The sequence below is a fragment of the Cynara cardunculus genome (genome assembly GCF_001531365.2).
Source record: "Cynara cardunculus var. scolymus isolate 2C chromosome LG 14, CcrdV1, whole genome shotgun sequence".
NCBI classification, from domain to species: Eukaryota; Viridiplantae; Streptophyta; class Magnoliopsida; order Asterales; family Asteraceae; genus Cynara; species Cynara cardunculus.
The window spans coordinates 9,779,728-9,799,422 of NC_037541.1; the positions used below are offsets into that span (position 1 = coordinate 9,779,728).

The window sequence follows — 19,695 nt, forward strand, 5'->3', positions numbered from 1 at the left end:
GTTTTATTGAGTTGCGAAATTAGTGTTACCACGCCGCGCCACGTCAGAAGTCAATAACCGGTTTAAATAATCCATCAAAACGCCCCTCAACTTTTCGTTCCTGCTTTAAAAAATTAGCAGTCGGCAACCTTCGAATCCAACGAGAAGCAAATCATCGATTCCGGCCTGCAAACCCAGACAACCTGTTTCTCCGGTGATCTCCTGTACTGCCGGCCGGCGATCTCTCTCTTATCTTCTCTCTTCCCCTCTTCTCTCTTTAATTTCTCCGCCGACGAGCCCTCCCGCCCTTCTCATAGAGATCGCAGCAGCAACCCTACCCCCTCCATCGACCCTCTGAGCAGCGAAACGGTAAAAAAGTTGAAAAACGGCAAGTTGGGGCGACAAGCTTTCAACCCCGTGTTGGCCACAGAAGCCAACAAATTGGCTATACAGCTTGCACATTCTCGGTCTAGATCTCGTTCCAATACCGGGGCGCCCAGCCATCTTCATCTTTGGCTCCGAGTCCCATCTCCATCATCTGAGTTTACTGTAACTTTAATGTTCTTCAAAAAATTTAAAACCTCCATCTCCATCTCCATCCATCTTCTGGGTTTTTTTTGGTTTAGGTCTTGATTTGAGTTTTGGATGTAGGGTTGAAGTTCCTCTATACATCTGAAATTGTCATCTGATGGATCCTTCTATGATGAAGTTCCTCGAAGAAGACGAGGTTATATGAACATACCCTTCTATGATTGTGTGTGTATTTTGATTGCAATGACCTAATTGGTGTTAAATCTTTGATGTGTTTGATTATGTACTTGGGGTTTTATCTTCACAGGACGAAACAATGCATTCAGGGGCAGACGTTGAGGCATTCACTGCTGCCCTAAACAGGGATATTGAAGGGGATAATACTTCAATATCTCAGCCTCCCACTGGTACAGATGCTGGCAGTGGTATTTCACAATTCTTAAACTTTTCTTTAGTTTTTGTGTACACTTCTATTTTGGATACAAACAGAGATGGCACTTTCAGTTTGGATGTCAAACGAGCTACTTTTCAACTTCAAAGAAGGGTACTGAAAAATCCAAAATTTATGAAACAATGGAATTGCTTAACCTTGGGTATCGTAGTTCATGTCTATTGCACTGTATAGCTATGTTCAAGTGCTTCTTAACAACAATAGCCATGGTTTACCCCCATTACCTTCATGGTGTTTGTCCAGCATTAGGTTTTGTTTCCATGATGTCAACAACAATCCCATCAATGATGACTTCTGGATCCAAACAACCAGTTCTCTATCCTCTAAGCCACTTCTATACTTCCCTCCCTATGAGTAGAGACTATAAGTTGTTTGGCAAGCTTGGTTTCTATATTTCATTCATTTCTTATGAGCTTTGTTTGTATTTTGCATCCGTCCTGAGAGCAAAAGTGGGTTGGCTTTCATTATTTATGGACCACTAGCCCAATCATCATTATTGCTCATTAGCATTACTCTTGTTGTATACATCCGTGCAAAGACAAAGAAATAGAGGCAAATGAGACAGGAGGGGGTATCAAACACAGACCAGTCTTGAATCTATTTTTTGAACTAATTTCTAATCTTGACTGGTAGTAAAACGCAATGATATAATTAGACCCATGCAGATGAATAGAAGTAGGTTTTGGTGAAGATGAACTTAGAAGACATTGGCTTGTAGACATGATTTATTTAGCTGCATGCTGATTTGGTTTCTATTGTATAATTCTATTATTGATAGGCTTTCATATATACCTTTTTAGAGAAAATAGGCTTTGAATGAATTAATTTTCAGGAAGAAGAAGCCTAATAGGCCCTGTACAAATAATAAAAGATTTGGTAATAAATACCAAATATGCTAGACTAATTACATATTTTAAGACAACCTGTAATCTATATATATATATATTAAAAGAAAAACCAAGAGTATTGAGGTGGCATCATGAGAATTGAGTATTGAGGTGTTGGTGAATTGTGGTTGAGTTTCAGATATCCCACATTGGTGAGAGATTGAAATATTGGAATAAGAATGTGTGTATAAGAAAGAAGGATGAGATTTATTGTGTTAGCTCATGAGGCTTGAGTCATAAGGTTATCTTATTTGGATGACCCTAATTTTGCAAAACAAATCTTATTTTATAAAAATAAAAAATGAATTGTGTTTACAATCATCAATATATATATATATATATATATATATGTGTGTGTGTGTGTGTGTGTGTGTGTCTATATGTATGTGTGTATATATATAAAGAAGAACCAAGAGGTAATCAGTTGCATCATGAGGTAATTAGGTATCTATATATTGAAGTATTGGTTAATTGTGGTTGAGTTTGACATATCTTACTTTGATGAGAGATTGAAAGATTAGAATAAAGAGATGTGTATAAGGGAAAAAAATGATGAAATTCATTGTGTCAACTCAAAAAGCTTGATTCATAAGCTTATCGTATTTGGATGACTCTTTTTTGCAAAACAAATCTTATTATATAAAAATAAATTGTGTTTACAATCATCAATATATATATATACATATCAATCTTCATATATATATATATATATATATCTAAACATATCAATCTTCAAATAAAAAAATAACATAGTCATCTCATGCCACACAAACCACAATGTTGTTTTGCTTATAGTTGCTATACATGCATTCAAGAAAGAGGAGCTGTTAATATAAGATGTAGATGTTTGTTGTAGTCGTAAACCAATCCATGTAATAAGTAACCTTATAGTATTTTTTAATTATAACTTTTACCATGCATGTGGTTTGATTTATTTGTCAACTTTATGTCATTTTTTGTATCCATTTATTTTAAAATATATCATTTAATAGTAATCTACATAGCAGATAATTAAACTATGATTGTTACTAATAATTTTTACCATACAACATATTTCATAGCACTATATATTAATTAAATAAGTTTGAAACCAATCTTTATAAACCAAATTGACAATAGCAATTATTTCAAAATCGCAATTTCATCACTATAAATATTACATATAAACTTGCAATATAGTCCATTTAAAAATAGATTTTAGAAAATAAACAAGTAAACCAAAATATACATAGACAAAAAACAAGAAGTATTCTGTTAATAGCTCAAGCAATTTTTAGAAAATAAATTAAATTACTTTTATTGATAATAGCTAAGAATATTGGTCGTATTTTATTAGGGCAATCTCCGGAATGGTATGAAAATTTTCGAGATTGGAATAGAGAAATTTATTTAAGATGCAGCTTGGATGGTACTCAATTCTACAAAAAAAATTCCTAAAAATTGGTTAAAAGAAGGTTAATCTAAATACAAAAGTATGCCAAATATATAGATCTGGTTCACTATTAAGCTATTCTAGAAGGATATTAGATTAGCTGATTATATTTTCTACACCCTCCCTCAAGATGGTGCATAGAGATTCCACATGCCCAACTTGCAAACTAAAGTATCGAAACTTCCTTTTGGTAGACCTTTAGTCAGTATATCGGGCTTACTCGTAAGTATACATTACATAATTCCTTCCCATCAAGTTCTTCTTTGATGAAATGTTTATCCACTTTGACATTGTTGGTTATGTCATGATGAACTGGATTATATGCTATGTTGTTTGCTGATTTGTTGTCGCTATACAGTCTTAAGGGATCCCTTCTCTGAAATTTTAACTCGTTAAGAACACGTTTAATCAAGATTAGTTCATAGATTCCTTGAGCAAGAGCTCTAGGTTCAACTTTGGCACTACTTCGAGATACCATCATTTGCTTCTAACTTTTCCAAGTGACTAGGTTTCCCCAAACTTTAGTGCAGTTCTCAGTAGTTGATCTTTTGTCTTCACTTGATCCTTCCCAACCTACATCTATAAAGGCTTCAACACTTCGTTTTTTTTAACCAACAACCCAGTACGCAGTTTCTAGTCTTCTCTTCAGATAGCACAAGATCTTATACATAGCTTTCAAGTGTTCTTTTAGAGGATTGTGTATGTATTGACTCACCTAAATCACCGTGAATGCAATGTCAGGTATTGTATGAGATAGGTAGATTAGTTTACCCTCTAACTGTTGATGTTCCTTAGTCAACAGTCTCCTGTTTGTATTTCTCTTGGTTCAAACTTCAAACGGTGCTGCCACAAGTTTACACCACTTATTCCAGGTTCTTTGAGAAGATCAAGAATATTTTCTCTACGAGACCGCAACGCCTTGTTTTGTTCTTCCGACCTTCATTCCTGGAAAATACTTCATTGGTCCAAGATCCTTTACTTCACTATGAGATAGGTAGATTAGTTTACTCTCTAACTGTTGATGTTCCTTGGTCAACAGTCTCTTGTTTGTACTTGTATCTTGGTTCAAACTTCAAACGGTGTTGCCACAAGTTTACACCACTTATTCCAGGTTCTTTGAGAAGATCAAGAATATTTTCTCTGTGAGACTGCAACGCCTTGTTTTGTTCTTCCGACCTTCATTCCTAGAAGATACTTCATTGGTCCAAGATCCTTTACTTCAAATTCTTGGGCTAGTACACCTTTAAGCTTTTCTTCTTTTCATAATTATCACGTGTTACCGACATGTCATTAACATAGACGATGGGGATAATAATCTTATCCCCTTGTGAGGTGTTTGAAGAATAAGGTGTGATCTAACAGAGCTTGTGTATATCCACTCCTTTTTATCACTTGATTCAGTCTTTCGACCATGCTCTTGGAGATTGTTTTAGACCATATAAGGATTTTTTTCCAAGTGACAGACATCCTCCCTTCATAACTTCCTTATCATGAAAACTTCTTATTCCAAATGTCCTATAAATAAAAACATTTGTGATGTCTAGCTATTGTAAGGGCTGGTCAAGATTGATTGCAATTGATAAAAGAGCTCTTACCGTGTTTCACTTGGCGAATGTCGCATTGTAGTCCACGCCAAATCTCTGAGTGAACCCTTTTTGCATCTACCCTCGCTTTATATCGAGCTATCATTCCATGAGCTTTTACACCCCACTACATGTTTATTACTAGGTCGATTGATGATTGTTCATATGTTCTCGGTTTCCGGTGCCCTAATTTCCTCAAACACGACTTTCTTTCATTCTTGCTATGCAAGAGCTTCGATAATGTTCTTGGGAACAACTACTTTATCGAATTTTGCTAGGAAAGCTTTATAGCATGGATTTAGGGGTTGTTCGGTTCATTTTCCATTAAGCCATGTATGAATAAAGATGTCTATATTGATAAATCTGTCTGTATGATATTTGTTAAGTTGTTGTTCGGTTGTTATGTTGAATAAACAATCTGAATGGTGAAAATGACTATTTTACCCTTCACTAGAGAGAAACCTTCTCATTCATTCACTGGAGAGAAACCTTCATCAAGAAGGCAAATCGAGCAGGTTTGGGGTGTGCTCGACCAATTTCAGGAAGGCAAATCGAGCAGGTAAGTCAAGAAGGCAAATCGAGCAGGTTTNGCAAATCGAGCAGGTTTGGGGTGTGCTCGACCAATTTCAGGAAGGCAAATCGAGCAGGTAAGTCAAGAAGGCAAATCGAGCAGGTCGAGCAGGTTTGGGGTGTGTGTTGGGGACAATTTCATGATTTGCAGGTTTGGGGTGTGGTCGTTCAATTTCACGACCGCTGCTTGACGCCCCCCAAACTTCCTCCACCCCAACGGCGAGTGAGTCCCATCCACCACCATCCTTTGTTTTCACCTTCTCTGTTGGACCTCTAACCTCGCCTCCGGTGTACTAATCCTTGCCGGAAACATCTCAGAAGGTGGAAGGTTGTAGAAACTCACATAGATAGACCATAGTCTATCTCGGTTTTATTGTTTGGTTATGGTTGCAGATGGTAAAAACGCATTAGAAAGCTCGAAAGAGACCAGATGCAAATGGCCACCGTGGGAGAGAGCATGTACGGATGGTTGTGGTGGTGGTGGTCGGAGGTGGAGGGAGTTGGGTGAAGGGTTCCATTATAGGGGAAAAGAGGGAAAGGGTAGATTTGGAATAAATGGTTGAATAAGTGGCTGAGTCCATAGGACTCCACTTTTTTGGCTGACCGGTTAAGCCATTGGCTGACCGAATAAGCCAGAAGCGAACAACAATATATGGCTGACCGAATAAGCTATACAAGCTTAACAGTCCATGAAGCCATTACCCTTGGTTTAAAAATGCGTGCATAATGCGCTCTGATGCGTTGGAGGTAACGCATCAGATGGGCTGATGCGAAGATATTCCATGATGCGCTCACATCACCTACGCATCACACGTTGCATGCATCACCTATGCATCAACGCATCCTGTATATTTCATGTTTGGGCTCCCTTTTTCAGTTTTTAGTTGGGCTTTTTAGTTGATTAAAATAGAACGTGAGACTGAATGGTGACCTAATAGAAGAAGCCGACAGCCACTAATAGAGCATCAAGAGGGAGCCGGAGGGTAAATGATGATGGGTCGGGTCCATCAAGAACTAGAAGTGCTAGAGGAAAAGGACATGCTCTTCAGGATGAAGATGATGAAGTTGAGGTGGGAGTAGATATTGGAGGGTTTGATTATGATGAGGGAGATGAACCTGTGTTGGGGTTTGATGATGCTGACCTTGGGGAGTATTAGTTGGTCACTTGGTCATTTAGTTTAGGGATTGGGGACTATTAGACATTTACTTGTGTTCTTCATGGTAGTAGTTTGTGTGTTCTGTTATTCCGATTCACGAACTTTTTAAGATTCTAATGCCACTTTTTGAACTATTTTATGTTATAAATGAAGTATTTTGATAGGTAAGTATTTTTAAGGTAGAAATTGATATGTAGAATTAATTTATAAATATTTTTTGAATACCGAGCGCATCACGTGCGTGATGCGAGCGCATCAACATCACACATCGGCTTCCGGCACCCTTACCGCCTCGGACCGCATCGCGCTTTTTTAAAACCAAGCCATTACCGAACAACCCCTTAGTCTGCTATAGCAAACATACTTGGAGATCAGATGTTTAGTGCAACTTTGAACTCCCTTTCTTTTGGTAATAGGTAACTCTGGCTTGGGTTTAATGATACTGGAAGGTTCAATGTTAGATATCATTGGATAAATTAGGGTCAAGAGAGGGATTACTTACATCAGGAATTGTTTGTGGGTTAGCCTTGTGACTTGTGAGATGCTAGAACAGTATTCGGCTGCATTACTTGTTTCTCTTTTTGTTGCCAAGAGTAAACTAAGAAATCCTTAGTTTTGGGTGGTTGAGATTATTGTTGTTGCTTAGAGGGGCTAGTATTAAGTTCTAGAGATTCAGGATTTATTTTAGGAAGGCAAGTATCCTAACTTGGAATATCACTCACATTCCCTCTCTGATGGAGAAGGTTGGAATAAAAAGGTTGTTCTTCATTGAATGTCACGTCGAAGGATACATACATGCCATGAGTAGATGGATGATAAGATTTGTACCCTTTTTGTATAAGAGTATCCCAAGAAGAACGCAATTAAGAGCCCCGGGATCAAATTTAGACGTATTTGAGCCAAAGATATGAACATAGGAGGTACACTAAACGTTTTCAAGGGAAGATTAGAAACAAATTGTGTATGTTGATATGCTTGAAGGAGCATAATTAGAGGATTGTGACATTTTAACACTCGAGAAGGCATTCTTTTGATAAGAAAGGCAACAATAAGGATAGCCTCTCCCAAAAAATGTGTTGGGACTGAAGTTTTGTACCTCAAGGCTCTAGCAATTTCCAATGGGTGTCGATGTTTGCATTCAACAATACCATTTTGTTGGGGGTGAGCTTGCACTTGAGCTTTTAAGTAATGATGCCATAAGAGAGAAGATATTCACCCATGATTGAGTTAAAAATATTCGGTTCCATTGTCTGTGTGCAATATTTGAAGATTTGCATGGAATTGGTTGTGTATCATAGAATGGAAATTTTTGAATGTTATGGCAGCATCAAATTTATTTTTGAGAAGAAATACCCAACTAACATGTATATGATCATTAATAAGAGTGATAAAGCATCTCGTAGCTGTAGTGTTTGGTATTCTAGATGGCAAAAGGTTGAGTTGATGGGTAAGGAATATAACTAAAAATAACATAGGCATGTTTAGCAAATTGGCAAGCTTCACATTTAAACAAGCTCAAGTTTTTATTCTGAAATTAATTGGGAAACCAGGGCGGTGAAGCCTATAATGCCATCACATAATATCATTATTATCCGAAGGAATACAACCGAAAAAAGAAGCTTTATTCACTTAAGTGGGAGAAACTGGATCAAAGTAATACAACTCGTTGCATACCCTTGCATTACCAATTGTCTTCCCCGAGGATGTATCCTGAAAAGTACAATGCAGTGGTGAGAAGGAAACAAAGCATGACTAATCTTTTGCTATAATGCTAATAGAAAGAAGATTGCAGAATAGATTGGGAACCTGGAGAACATTATTAAGGATAATAAATGATGATAGATGTATAGCCCCTTTACCAGCCACAGAAGAGAGACCGTCATCAACTTCAATTTTTTGGTTACCTGGACAAGGAGTGTATGTGGCAAACTGATTTGACTGACCGGTCATGTGGTTCGAAGCCCCTGAATCCACAATCAAGGCATGAGTTTGAACATTGAGGGCAACAGAAGTACGTGGATTGGAGGAGGCAGCAACAGCTAAAGCAAGAGCTGTAGTGACCGTGTTTAGAAGCTGCTGGAGTTGAGAAATTTGGGCCGGAGTGAATGGGAAAGGTTCTGGTGGTGTTGGAGTCAATTTTTGTCTGCTTGAGTTGTTACGTGCAGATGAAAGAGGTTTCCACTAAGCGGTCTTGCCTCAGACCTTCCAGCAATGTTCGTTGTCATGACTGACTTTGTTGCAACGGGAACACCAGGGACGTTTTCTGCGAGTTCCATGTGTGTCCATACCATTATTGGAGTGTCGGCAACAAGGGCAGCTTGTTCAGTAGCAATTGGTGATCCCAACATCATCCTCCTTTGACTTTCTTCCCTACGAACTTCTGTAAAAGCTTCACGAGGTGTCAAATGGAGTTTTGTTGGTCAAATGAAGTGGGAGAAGCAACTAGAGGTTTTGATTCTTGGTGTAGTCAACAGAGTTGTCATTATTGACAGTTGGAATTGGACATGAGGAAGGCTGAAAAAATAAACTTTTGGAGTCTCTTTAATTAGTGGTACAACTTTGATACCATGTGAGAATATGTGGAACTCTCGGATTAATCTCTAACAGATCCATCAAGGAGAGAAGTGAGGTCTCAACATATGTAGAGGAGAAATGGTCCAAGTCTAGCCAATGTGAGACTTTAACACGCCCCCTCCGATGGAGGTTAGATGGGCACAAATTGTCTTGAGTGTCAAGAGAGGGCTAGACGGGTGAGGGGGAGTACAGATTGCCCCAGAGTGTCGAGGCCCTAGAGTGATAGATCTTGGCTCTAATGCCATGTAGAGAAACTAGGTTTTGGATGAATTATTATTCAAGGAGAAGGAAGCCTTTTAATAGGCTGTGTAGAAATAAGAAAATATTTGGTAACAAATACCAAATATGCTTAGACTAATTACAGAGATTCAAGGACAGCCTAATTAATCTAAATACAGAAACTATACCAAATATACAGATCTATTCTCTATCCTAGAGAGCTACTCAAGCTATTGATTATATTTTCTACTAGCTTCTTTTAGATTTTGCGCATATAAAGGCATTTGATATAATAACTTTTCAGATGGTAATATGTGTTAATTGATGTATATCCATCCTTTTTGTTATTGTTTTCCCTTTTTATTTTTCCATCCTCTTTTTATTCCCACCAACTATTTATTAATATTGCAGCTTTATCTCAAGGAACCAATCATACTCCAAGTCAGTTGTTTCAACAGTGGCAATCATCCAGCCGTGAAGGCAATGCTAGTTACTCTAGCCAAGAGGAAGTTAAGGCACAGATACAAGAGCAGCAATCATCTGCAATGGAAGTAAATCGACAGGGATCTGGTTCTGAGAGTCAACATCTACCAAATGACACCCCGCGTGAAATGAATCACATCCCATCTGAACCGAGCAGACCCCAAGATGATTTGGCGCAACAGCAAGCTGACCAACATAATGTTCACATGTCTCAAACCACTAATATCCAGAACGCTGATAAGAATCACGGCCATCGTCAAGAGCCAAATATAGCACGGAACCCAGACAATGAATCTCAGTTGCAAAGGATGCATAGAATGGGTAATCAGCAAGCGATGGCAACAGGGCAAGCAGCTAATACAATGAATCGGCCTTCAGGCAAGCAAGTGCCATTTGCACTGTTGCTCCCAGTTATAGAACCACAGCTTGACAAAGACAGGGCTATGCAACTCCAGGGTCTCTATGTTCGATTAAGGGTATAATTTAGGGTTTGATTTTTTAGCAACCTCTATTTGTTAATTTCTTCCTTTTTTCTTTTTCTGTTTTGGGTGTTTTATGTATCTGTTTTATTAACCCAAGGTCATGCTGATATCTATTCTATTTCCAGAACAATAACATTAACAAAGAAGAATTTGTCCGGCACATGAGAAGTCTTGTAGGAGATCATATGCTTAAGATGGCAGTCTATAAGTTACAACAAGGGCAGGTAAAGAAAACACTTCCCTTCGTCTATTTATAGGTGCTTCACATATTTCTTCTTTTAGATGTTTACATTCTTATATTTAAAAATATTACTCCCTTTGTTATTTGTGCAACAACTTGATTTTCTCTAATATCATAGTAGGCTCAATATTTGAAGAGTAAAAGTTGTAAACTAAAATAAATTTTCTTCACTTATATGCACCTTAACTCGCTTCTTTAAGTGCAAATGTCAATGGGCCACTTAAATAGGAGCAGATTTAGTGCAATGTGTTTTTCTTTGACAAAACAGATATAATGTGTTTTTGCTTACTCATACATGTTTTGATTTGTTGCAAGTAATATCAACACCAATCTGAAATACAGGCGCTAAAGATGGAGAATGCATCTAACCAAATTTCTAATCCTGCTCAGCTTTCTGCTAAACACAATATTCAAAAGCCATCTTCATATGTTCCACCTTCCTCTGCCCATCAATCATCCGATTCAAGTAGTTTGCCAATGGATAGTAATGCTCAAAAATCACGGTTGTTGGAACACCAATCAGATTCACATGGAATACAAGCAAGCCATATGTCTTCTAATATTAATGCTATTAAGCAAGATAGGGAGCAGCCCTTTCCGTTACAGGGACTTGGCAAGCAACAACAGCAACAGCAACAACATATGCACTTTCCACAGTCGTCCTTTCCTACTTATGGAAATACTGGTGGTAATTATCACCCAGGTTCTAGTGCAAATATGAATATGTCCTCACAGTCTTTTAAACAGCAGAGCCATGATTTACAAATGAGGCAAGGTCCAGTTCATCCTAGCATGGGAGCAAGTCAGGCCATGAGTTTGCCAGAGAGGCAAAATGCATTTAGTGACATAAAAAGAATGCACGGGGGAGGTCTCACTCATTTCACAAGTAATTCAGGCCACTGGCAACCATCAATGCATAAAGATCAGAGTCTTCTGTCATCAATGGCCTATGTAAAACCAGAACCTGTGGATCAGATGAATGATCAACAACATAAATCCCAGCTGTCAGCACAACAGGGGACATCTTCATTCTCTCCAGGACAGCATGAACAAGGGAGTGCAATTTCAGGGCCTTCAAAAGATGAAACTTTTGAGATGCTGTCTTCAAGGCCCAATTTCTCAACGTCAATGAGTAAACCAGAGGCTATGTCCATCACAGCGCAGCTGGAACGCCAGAATGTGGTAATATGACCTTTTCTATGGTTTTTGTTTTTCTTTATTTCTGGAACGAGGCATACAGGCTGGAGTAACACAACCAAATGTAACCCGAATCATAACATGTCTTTATTTATGTTGAGAAGCCTACAGGGAAATGGTGGCGCATGAGATAATAGCTAATAATACTGTTACCAAGAAGCCAGCTTTTGATACTGCATATTGTCCCTAGGCATTTAGTTGTGCATTCCTGTTGCATACTGGTGTGTACATAACCTGGTCCATGTGCTGTGTTTACTTGTAAATCATATTACCTGGATCAGTTTAGGCATAATTGTTTTAAGAAAATTCCTCCTAGGATGCTTTAAGCACAACCCCAACTCTCCATTAGTTCGTTATCAGTCACTAGATTGAATGTTTCAAAAAATTACATTGTAATTAAGCAGGACTGATCAGGTTAGGTGGTTTCTATTGATAATTGGCTATTGCCATCTGTATTAGGAAGTTGTGGTTCTTCACTAGGATATCGAGTCTGTAAGAATGACCTTTCTTTCCTTGGCATGGCATAGTAGGGTTACGAGAGAATGTGATTGGAAGTTCTCTTAACAGTATTTCAGAATGAATATTCATGACAATCAGATTATTCAACTTATTGTTATGTATGATTTAGCCTTTCCTTTTTTGCATCTTGGTTGTTTAACCGTAGAAGCAAGGTAAAAACTTTCCAGTGTTCTCTTCAAGGCTCGAGCTGGTTCTCACTGTCTTCTTGTTCATTCTATTTATCTTTTTTCTTGCCTACAAATGTTACTTTTTTGAACCCTTGCAAGTGAAGTTTTTACAACAATCAATGTGATAGTGACATTTTTATTGTTAACAGGTAGCTTAATAAGCGTGCTTTGTGGATTAATGCTTATTACTTGATCTCCCCACTATATATTAATATTAGGAGTCGTCCTTTTTATCACATTTTGATCAGTTTTGTTAATAGTTAAGCTCTCTAATACAGTTACAGTCTGCTGCAAACTCTTCATTGGCATCCGGAAGTAATGCAAAGACTCCTCCCAAAAAGCCATCCGTTGGCCAGAAAAAACCATTGGAAGCACCTGTTTCTTCACTAAGGTAAGTATGACTTTTGTAGTCCAAAAAATTGATTTTGCTCTTACTCTTTCTTCTATGTATATTGTTGTTTTTCTGACATCTCCAGTAAGAAGCAAAAAGTGTCTGGAGCATTTTCGGATCAAAGTATTGAGCAACTTAACGATGTGACTGCTGTCAGTGGAGTGAATCTCAGGGTATATTCTCTTCCATATGAAGGATGGTGATGGCATTTATCTGGAAAAAGCAATAAATTAACACAGTTCACTATCCTTGTCATCTGGTCCACTAGGAAGAGGAAGAACAACTATTCTCTGGGTCCAAGGAAGACACTCGAGTTTCAGAAGCTTCACGAAAGGTTGTCCAAGAAGAAGAAGAAAGGTTGATTTTGCAGAAAACTCCACTCCAGAAGAAATTGGCTGAAATCAGTTAAGACTTTCATTCGTTCTCATAATTCCATGACACAACTTATGCACATACAACCTCAATGGGATGTTGCTTACAGTTTAATGGTTGTTTAATTGTTTAACAGTGGCAAAATGTGGTATAAAGAACAGAAGCAATGATGTGGAACGGTGCTTGTCACTGGTAAGCTTCAAAAGTTATATTGCCTTGTAATTATGAGATTATACAGTTTTATACAACTTGGTATTCAGTGTGTAGAAGAAAGAATGCGTGGATTAATTAGCAACCTGATCAGACTTTCAAAACAGGTCAGTAGTTTGTGTTGGTATATTCCTTTTTGTGTGCCATCTTTCCCAAAATTTGAGTCCACTTCTGATTTTTGAAATGGATTCTTTTGATTTTTTATCTTCAAAATACTCTGTTATAAGAATTGTCATATAGTTAAATTAAATATGTCTTCTCAAGTTTCAAGTTCAAAAGTTTAACTCATTTGACACTCAACAAAAAGGCAAATGTGGATTCCTTTTTGGGATGGAGGTAGTAGAAATTACTAAAAGAGCTGAATGGGAAAGAATGATTCATGTAATGAATGGTTAAAACAAAATTCTAGCGGGTTGACATTGAGAAGCCAAGACACCGGACCGTCATCACGTCAGATGTTCGACAGCAAATCATGTCAATGAATCAAAAAGCTCGGGATGAATGGGAGAAGAAGCAGGCTGATGCTGAAAAACTCCAAAGAGCTGATGAGGCAAGTGTCACATTGTTTTGCAAGTTAGATTATATAATGCCAACAAGGTTTGAAAAGTTTGATTTTTGTAAATGCAGCCTGAAGGTAGTGCTGGAATTGACGGTGATGATGGTCGTGGGAAAAATTCTAAGGTAATAGAAGATATAGTTGCTGTAGGACCATTTCAAGTCATTTTTTGAAAATTTCCATATATTTGAAGGTAAACAAAGAGGAAGATGATAAGATGCGAACGACAGCTGCCAATGTTGCTGCGCGAGCGGCCGTGGGAGGAGATGACATGCTCTCGAAATGGCAACTAATGGCTGAGCAGGCTAGACAGAAACGTGAAGGTGGGGCTGATGCAGCATCTACTTCTCAGCCAAGTATAGATGTTGGTCCTAAGCCTGTGTCAACTTCTGAGAGGAATTTTAAAGATAATCCAGATATGGAGAGGAGCTCTAGTGCTGTCACTTCTACTCCTGGTCAGTATCCTATCTCTTTTATTACTTCAGGTTATCCTTCCACACCCTTCTTTGGTGATCTATGTTACAAATTGCTAAATGCTAATAACCGGCCCCACCTGTTGGCTATTATACTCTATCAATCGTACTCATCCCTAAGAATTTTTAATGATGATTTTTCTTTGGATTCCTACATTTCACAGTCTACCCTGTTTGATAAGCATAGCTTCACTACAAATGGATCGATTAGAGCAACTTACAAATGGAAAGTAATCTTTATCCAGGAAAAAAATGGACTGTAATGCCATAGATAATAAGGAGCAACTGTTATTTAGTTTGGATGATATCTATATTATATTCTGGCTTTTAAGATCAAATTATCAGTTAGAGAAGGCCCTATGCAGTTTTGTCAAGCATATTTCTTGGTTCTTTGAAAGAAAAATTCTTAATAACCACTGAATGGCTCAACGATTTATTGATTTAGACATCTTTGCCTGTTTCTCCAATTGTGTTATTAGTCATCTAGTTTGCCTCTTAGGCCTGTTTGTTAAAAGTTAAAACTAGATAAATAGATGTTGAATGGATGAGATTTGAATAATTTACATGCTCTGTTTCGGATAATTGCTGCATGAAAAATGATTGTTTGATAATCGTTCTGAATGAAAAGTCCGAATTTCAGAAAACTACCATTATAACGTTTGATCCAGAATAAGTGGTGATGAAAAATGATTGTGTGACAAGTGTTCTGAATTTCAGAAAACTATCATTATAGCATTTTCTTGTCTTTTTTATTTAATTGTATTTTTTTTGTTATTCTATTTTAAAAAATTGCAATACAACTTATTGATGCACCCCAACCACCCTCACCCATCCACCTCTCTTCCTCCCCTAGACGCCCCACAATCTGGCAAACCCCTCCGGCCTCCGGTCATTTGTCATCATCTCCGGCAAAACCCACATCTGAACTAGAATTCTGAAACCAACCCATATCCAAAGTCAGAAACTCAAATTCACAATCAAACTCAATCCAAAATAAAAAACTCAAATTCAAAATAGAAAAACTCCAATCCAAAATCAAAGTCTAATTCCAAAATGTCTCTCTGATTGATCTTTTCGAATGCAAAAAACACAAAACCCACAAACCTTTTTCATGGTTTTATACATCCAGTTATTTAAAAGAAATGTCGCACCCACTTAAGCCCAGGCCCATCAGTATGTGACGGATTTTAGAAAAGGATAAAAGGGGTATTTTAGTGATTTTGGGGAATTAATCTATTTGGGGGGGGGGGGGGAAGGGTGTTTTGGTATTTAGATTAAATTGTTGCTAAGGAGTATAAATAGGAGGGGAAGGAGGTAGAATGAGCATCCAAAAAAATTATCTTCTACTATTTTGATTAGAAGAGGCTAGCCTCTCAAAAGCTAGAATCCTTTTTGTTTCTTCAGTGAAATAAATGACAATTGCATTTTGTATTCCCTTGTTTGTTTGAATTCATCCGGTTCATAACAAATTGGTATCAGAGTTGTTCCAGATTTAAAGTTGGACCCACCATTTATGAGTTTTCGAAACAAATCCATGGCCACATGTACTATTTGTGAAGAGGTACGTACCACTCTATTGAAGTGAAAAGGGGCTGTTTAGAGTTAGGTCCACCATTTCCGAGATTTAGAAATAAAATCCATGACCATATGTACTATTCATGAAGTGGTATGTACCACTTTATTGAAGGCAGGTTTCTACATCGCTCCCAATCGAAATGACGGTTCTCATCCGTTGGAGATCGCATTGGGAGGATTCACCCCAACTGATGAGGAGGTATCATGGAAAGTTTCCGAATCTCATCCATGACTGCCTCGTGGTTACGGCAACGATTACAAAAGGAGAAGAAAATAAGAAGAGAGAGAATGGGAAGAAGGTACTACATAGAGAAGGGAAGAGAGAACTTACAATAAGAGAGGGAATATTAGATTATAATTCCAACATTGGAAGGTTGGAGTCGGTGAAGAATTGTTCTCCCTACAGTCTAGAATCGAAAATTTGGGTTTCCTCTCAGAACTGGATTTATATCTCCACCATCTCAAGTTGGTTCGATGACCATATCCTTTGACATATCCTTGAGTTTTGTGGAAAGAAATGTTGTCGACCGGACTGTTTCAACGAACCACTATGCAAGGACTGTTTCGACGAACCACTATGCAACTACCCCAAGAATTACAAAAACAAACGACAACCTGTTTTGGCCTAACCCACAATTGGCCCACGAGACGACCAAAACAACCAAGGTCCTGCTGCATCACGACCTTGACCTGCTTTAGAGTTGACATCTCACCACGTTTTTCCCATTATCTGACCAGTCCTTCAATTTTCAAGACAACGTTTTGGTGGAGAGTAACGTAGGAAATGAAGGTACAATGAGGACGACTGTTGAGTGAAGGGTTGGGGACTTGGAAAATAGAAGCTTCGCAAGGGGAATGGGGTCGATTTTGAAGCGAGAACTTTTTAGAGCGACACATAAGGGAAAGTCTCCTAGTGATCCTAAGAACTTGCAGAAGCAAAGAGACTACCAAGAACATAAAATTGAAGAAATGGGAGAAATATTGAGGGTTGTGGAAGGAAAGAAAACCTTGTTTTCAGACCTGATAATTGGGGAGGGCACTCGTTTAAAGATTGTGGAGACTATGTTTGATGAAGCCTTCCGCAAATTCAAGTGGGTACCTTATGGGGTTAAACGGATACGGTGTTCCAATCATGGTTGGTTCCCTTGGGATCATCGATGAAAAATACATAGAGATTATCGAGAGATTTTCTAGTCTTTGGTCAATAGGGTTGCTATCCTGGAAAATTCTTGGATGAATTTTTTATAATAGCCCGTCAAATCAAGAAAATTTCCAATCTTCAACACAGATGTTAGCTAGTTTCACCTTGATTCCCTCTACGTTGATTACTTGACCAAGAAACTGTACCTTTTGCACCTAAATTCACATTTCGAGAATTTGGCATATAACAGCTCCTTTCCTAGAAGTTTGAGATTCTTTCTCAAATGTTGTTCGTGCTCATCTTTGCTCCTTGAATAGACAAGGATGAAGTCTATAAAAACTATGATAGACTTGTCTAAATATGGTTCACACTTGATCCGTCAAGTCTATGGATGTCATAGGTGTGTTCGACAACCCAAATGGCATTACCACAAATTCATAATGATCATACCTAGTCCTGAAAGCTGTCTTGGCACATCCTCCTCCTGAACCTTCAACGATATAACCCGGTCTCAAATCAGTATTTGAGAAATGACAGGCTCCTTGTAACTAATCTAACATATAATTGATCCTTAGTTAATATTTAGAACCCAAATAAGCCTTTGGGATCTCTTTGTATTAACCCAAATAATGCCATCCTTAGAAGTTAAACTTCCTACTTTGGGCAGAACATGCCTCTCCACTTCTCCTTTACAATTTTGGCCCAACTAAAATAAAACCCGTTTGGACTTTGGAGTATCCATAATGGAGGAACCTACAAGAACCTCACTTTCCATCTTTTTTTTTGTCGCATGATCGCCACTTAAAACACGATAAGAACCTCAACCAAAGGGCTTTCGGCCATATATAAGTATTATATACTTAAAAAAGAATCAACAATGGAACCAGTAGAATAGAGTTATGTTTCATCGTATGTAAACATCCTCACCAAGGCTCTTCTAGACTTGTATAACATATACAACCGAGTGTTGAATTGTTTCGTATAAAAAATAGGAGATGACAATAACAGCAATTTCTACATATTGTGTAGTTGTAAACTGCCATTCAAAGAAAACCATCGACTTGATAACCTCCGCAAGAAAATTTTGTATTTCTGTAATGCATGTTTATTTAGTAATCGAACGGTTTTGCAGTTATATAATTGGTATATGAATGTAACACAGGTGGTCCAGCAGCAAGGATGAAGAAATCAGATTTCGGGGAGAGTGATGCGATAACGATAGCACGTAGTATCTCAGTGAAGGATGTGATATCTGTTCTGGGAAGGGAGATTCAGATGTCAAGATCCACGTTAATATACCGACTCTATGAAAGACTACGTTCCGACTCTGAATAGCCATCTATCTGCTATCTGCTATCTGCTATCTGCTATCTGCTATCTGCTATCTGCTATCTTGAATGAATGGATGAGAGGAGTTCAGATTGTTGGAATGCTAAATTTCCTAACAAATGTGTATCTGAAATTCATTCAATCAAACAAATGCCTTTTTGTAGACTTAAAAGAGGGACATTTTGATTCTAATTTTATAGCATCATTTTCTTGTGTCGTATGTGTCATTGCTGTACCACAAAACTTGCAACAATCCTTTCAAATTAGCGTTGGAAAGGAGATGCAAAGGTCGTTGGGTCTTGTTTCTTGAATGCAACAACGAGGGAAGGGTTTCGATGATGAGGGAAGGAGATGCAGTGTTTCGGTTGTGGGGAGAAGCAACGATGATAGGTGACATAAGGAGTGAGGTCACCGGGAACTTGCTTGTCAGGAGACTCGAGTCACACATAGGCGTGCGCGAGGGTGCAGGGGAATAGAGGCGCTACAGTTGTATCGAGCATGTTTCCTCGAGGTAGGAGTGGTCATTTTGTTGGTTGAATATGGACAAATGAGGTTTTTATCTGTGCGAGTAAAGACAATACATTTTTTCATTAAGCTTTAGATAAACACCCTAACATGGTAGATCGAATAAGCCCAACAAACCATTAAGTCTATTAAGTTATAAAGTAAACAACCTCTAAATCAAATTGTAAAAAGTAGCTTTTAATATACCCCTAATTAATATAAATTATTATTTATTATTAATAAATGTTAATTATTAATGCCCTATTATTAATTAATCATTTATAAATTACTCATTAGTATTAAGTTAATAATAATTATTATTCTTATCAATTATCTTTATATTATCATTTATTATTCAAAATATTTAGTTGTCAACATACAAATATAACAAAAACTTTTTGTAAATTACATAAAATGTGTTTTTAGTTTCTATGGTTTGTTAAAAACTCCAACTTTCATCCCTATAGTTTTGAAATCTCAATTTTCATCCCTAAGGTCAAAATACTATTTTTGAGTATGAATGATTAAAATAGAAATGAATTGGAAACCATAGGAACGAAAAAAGTAATAAATTTTAAATCATAAGGACGAAAAAGGTAATAAATTATAAACCATAGGGATAAAAATCGTAATTTCAAATCCATAAGAACAAAAATATAAATTTTCAACAAA

The 19,695-nt window shown here is 37.6% G+C and overlaps 1 protein-coding gene across 3 annotated transcripts; it reads left to right on the plus strand.

Annotated features, from left to right (window-relative positions):
- The first annotated feature begins 108 nt into the window (after positions 1 to 108).
- LOC112526496 (transcription initiation factor TFIID subunit 4b-like) lies at positions 109 to 18,736 on the plus strand. Of its 3 annotated transcripts, XM_025136788.1 has the most exons (15): positions 110 to 528; positions 631 to 706; positions 818 to 935; positions 9,795 to 10,342; positions 10,474 to 10,572; positions 10,932 to 11,771; positions 12,751 to 12,863; positions 12,949 to 13,036; positions 13,132 to 13,267; positions 13,372 to 13,427; positions 13,496 to 13,552; positions 13,855 to 13,995; positions 14,073 to 14,126; positions 14,195 to 14,456; positions 18,353 to 18,736. In XM_025136788.1, the coding sequence occupies exons 2-15, from the start codon at positions 668 to 670 to the stop codon at positions 18,523 to 18,525; spliced, it is 2,724 nt and encodes a 907-aa protein (XP_024992556.1). In that variant the 5' UTR covers positions 110 to 528; positions 631 to 667; the 3' UTR covers positions 18,526 to 18,736. The 3 variants fall into 3 exon arrangements, with proteins under 3 accessions (XP_024992557.1, XP_024992556.1, XP_024992558.1); XM_025136789.1 differs by having other exon boundaries at positions 109 to 706; positions 818 to 917; XM_025136790.1 differs by having other exon boundaries at positions 110 to 706; positions 10,980 to 11,771.
- The last annotated feature ends 959 nt before the right edge of the window (positions 18,737 to 19,695 follow it).

Coding starts and splice junctions, on each gene's coding strand:
- LOC112526496 (XM_025136788.1), top strand. CDS start 668: ATGGATCCTTCTATGATGAAGTTCCTCGAAGAAGACGAG. Junction 707..817: donor AGTTCCTCGAAGAAGACGAG/GTTATATGAACA, acceptor TTATCTTCACAG/GACGAAACAATGCATTCAGG. Junction 13,428..13,495: donor TGGAACGGTGCTTGTCACTG/GTAAGCTTCAAA, acceptor CTTGGTATTCAG/TGTGTAGAAGAAAGAATGCG.